The sequence below is a fragment of the Seriola lalandi genome, unplaced genomic scaffold (genome assembly GCF_002814215.2).
Source record: "Seriola lalandi dorsalis isolate HSWRI2012SDOR001 ecotype SW California unplaced genomic scaffold, Sedor1 jcf7180001975064, whole genome shotgun sequence".
Lineage (NCBI taxonomy): Eukaryota > Metazoa > Chordata > Actinopteri > Carangiformes > Carangidae > Seriola > Seriola lalandi.
The window spans coordinates 1-1821 of NW_019445730.1; the positions used below are offsets into that span (position 1 = coordinate 1).

The window sequence follows — 1821 nt, forward strand, 5'->3', positions numbered from 1 at the left end:
TTGCGTGCACCTGTGCGTATGTGTCCCCTCACCTCGTTGTACACGTCACTGAACTCCTCCACCAGGTCCTTGGGGATCCTCTTCCCGACATTGGTCTGGTAGTGAGCGACGCCATTCTTGGTGTACAGGCTGATGCGTCCCACGCTCCTCTCCCCGTCTGTGGTGTGCTCCAGCAGCCCATTGTCCTCCGCCAGATGGTACACTGGGTTCCCGTTGGCACCATGGATCCAGGTGGCTCCAAGCTCCAAAGTTGCTTTTCCTACACGGAGTAAAAGAACAGGGATCAGTGAGAGTTTGAAAAACATTGATCGCTTTGAAATCAACGTCACTTGCGTGGCTTTGAATGAAACCTTGATGAAAATTTGAGCTTTAGATAATTAGGCAGTTCAAGAATAGGGTCAACTCAATTAACGTACATAGTTACTGAGGCCCACTGGAATACCATTAATTATATCATTTTCCTGAGGACAATGACATCACACTATGTTCATTTTCTTTACGTTCATTTTATGTAATAATAACGGGCCAGTGCACAGAAGGAAATGGTTAAATGCCTCTTTGATTACGAAACGTCTAAGCAGATACACAAGCATTACATAACAGACGCGTTGTCCACATGCCTGACACACAAGTTTACGTTTAACATTGCTGTATGAGTGAGTGTGTTTACATGTGACCTCTGTTATATGCCTACAGTATCAGCACCACGAGCAGATGTTGCTCTGTACTTGTTTGGAGTTTGTCATGGCTGAAATTAAAGGTAATTATAGGGCAAGACCTGCACTTGAGTCTACTTTGTTGGCAAAATGTTTGAGCATCACTCAACCAGTTCAGGTAAAAAGCACTTATTATTTCTCTAGGAACTGGACATGCATCTGATAAGTGTAGTAATTCTGGTTATTTAGGGAAATTAAGCTGATTGTGTGAGTGAATGGTTGCTTGATTGGACAGTTTTCAGTACCTGCTAATCAGAGTTAATGTGACTTCAGGGAAAACGCAGACGTACCGTACTTTGATATGAAAGGGGCCAAGTACAGATTATATCAGTGCTATGTCTGCAACACGGCTCTTAAATTTATGACTCCAACTTTAATCAGAAGATTCTTTGTTCATACAGCATATCTGCAGTCAAATAGAGCTCAAAATGCTGTAAAATGTGTCTGGTGCCCACAGCGAAACGCGAAAGCAATCAGTTATTGTGTGAGCGAAACAGCTATTGAACACTTTGCTTATTGGCGTCACAGGGATAAATAACAACCCTTAAGCTATAGGCTAGTTCAATTTTGGCAAATTCTTGCCAAGAGTCAGATGAGAAGATCAATACCACTCTCAGATCAGTCCGTTAAAGCCTACTTCTGCCCAAATGTAACAGAGTTGGCATACTAGGACCTCTAAAGCTCATTTATATAAAATATAATATCTATATCTATTATTATTATTAGACATTTATATATGAGTTAGAAACAGAAGCAAAGCAATATTAACCCATGAAACTGCTGTATGTTTAGAAGGAGGAAGGAGAGTCTGCTGGGAGTGAGGTGTAGCACTTTTTGGCTTGAATGCATGTAAGTTTTGCAAAATGAGAAGTACATGTACAGAGAGTTGTAATGAAGCAAATAAATGTTGCATGATATTATTTAGTCTGGGGCTGCTACATACTGTAGTTTCAGTCATTCTGTTAAAGGGGCACAGTTACAGTATCTAGGACTCATTCACAAAGTTTAAGGTAACATGAGTGAAACAAGGAGGCGTCCTCTCACCGTGCTGAACACTGTGAACTCGCCCGCCGATGTGGTCTGATGCCTCTAGAACAGTGACATT

At 41.6% G+C, this 1821-nt stretch overlaps 1 protein-coding gene across 1 annotated transcript; it reads right to left on the reverse strand.

Moving 5' to 3' along the window:
* Window positions 1-32: 32 nt before the first annotated feature.
* On the reverse strand, window positions 33-1815 carry LOC111655030 (spermine oxidase-like; the record flags this gene model as incomplete). Its single annotated transcript, XM_023406273.1, has 2 exons — window positions 33-259; window positions 1761-1815. Coding segments are annotated over 2 exons (282 nt in total), but the record flags the coding sequence as incomplete, so codon positions are not given.
* Window positions 1816-1821: the final 6 nt, after the last annotated feature.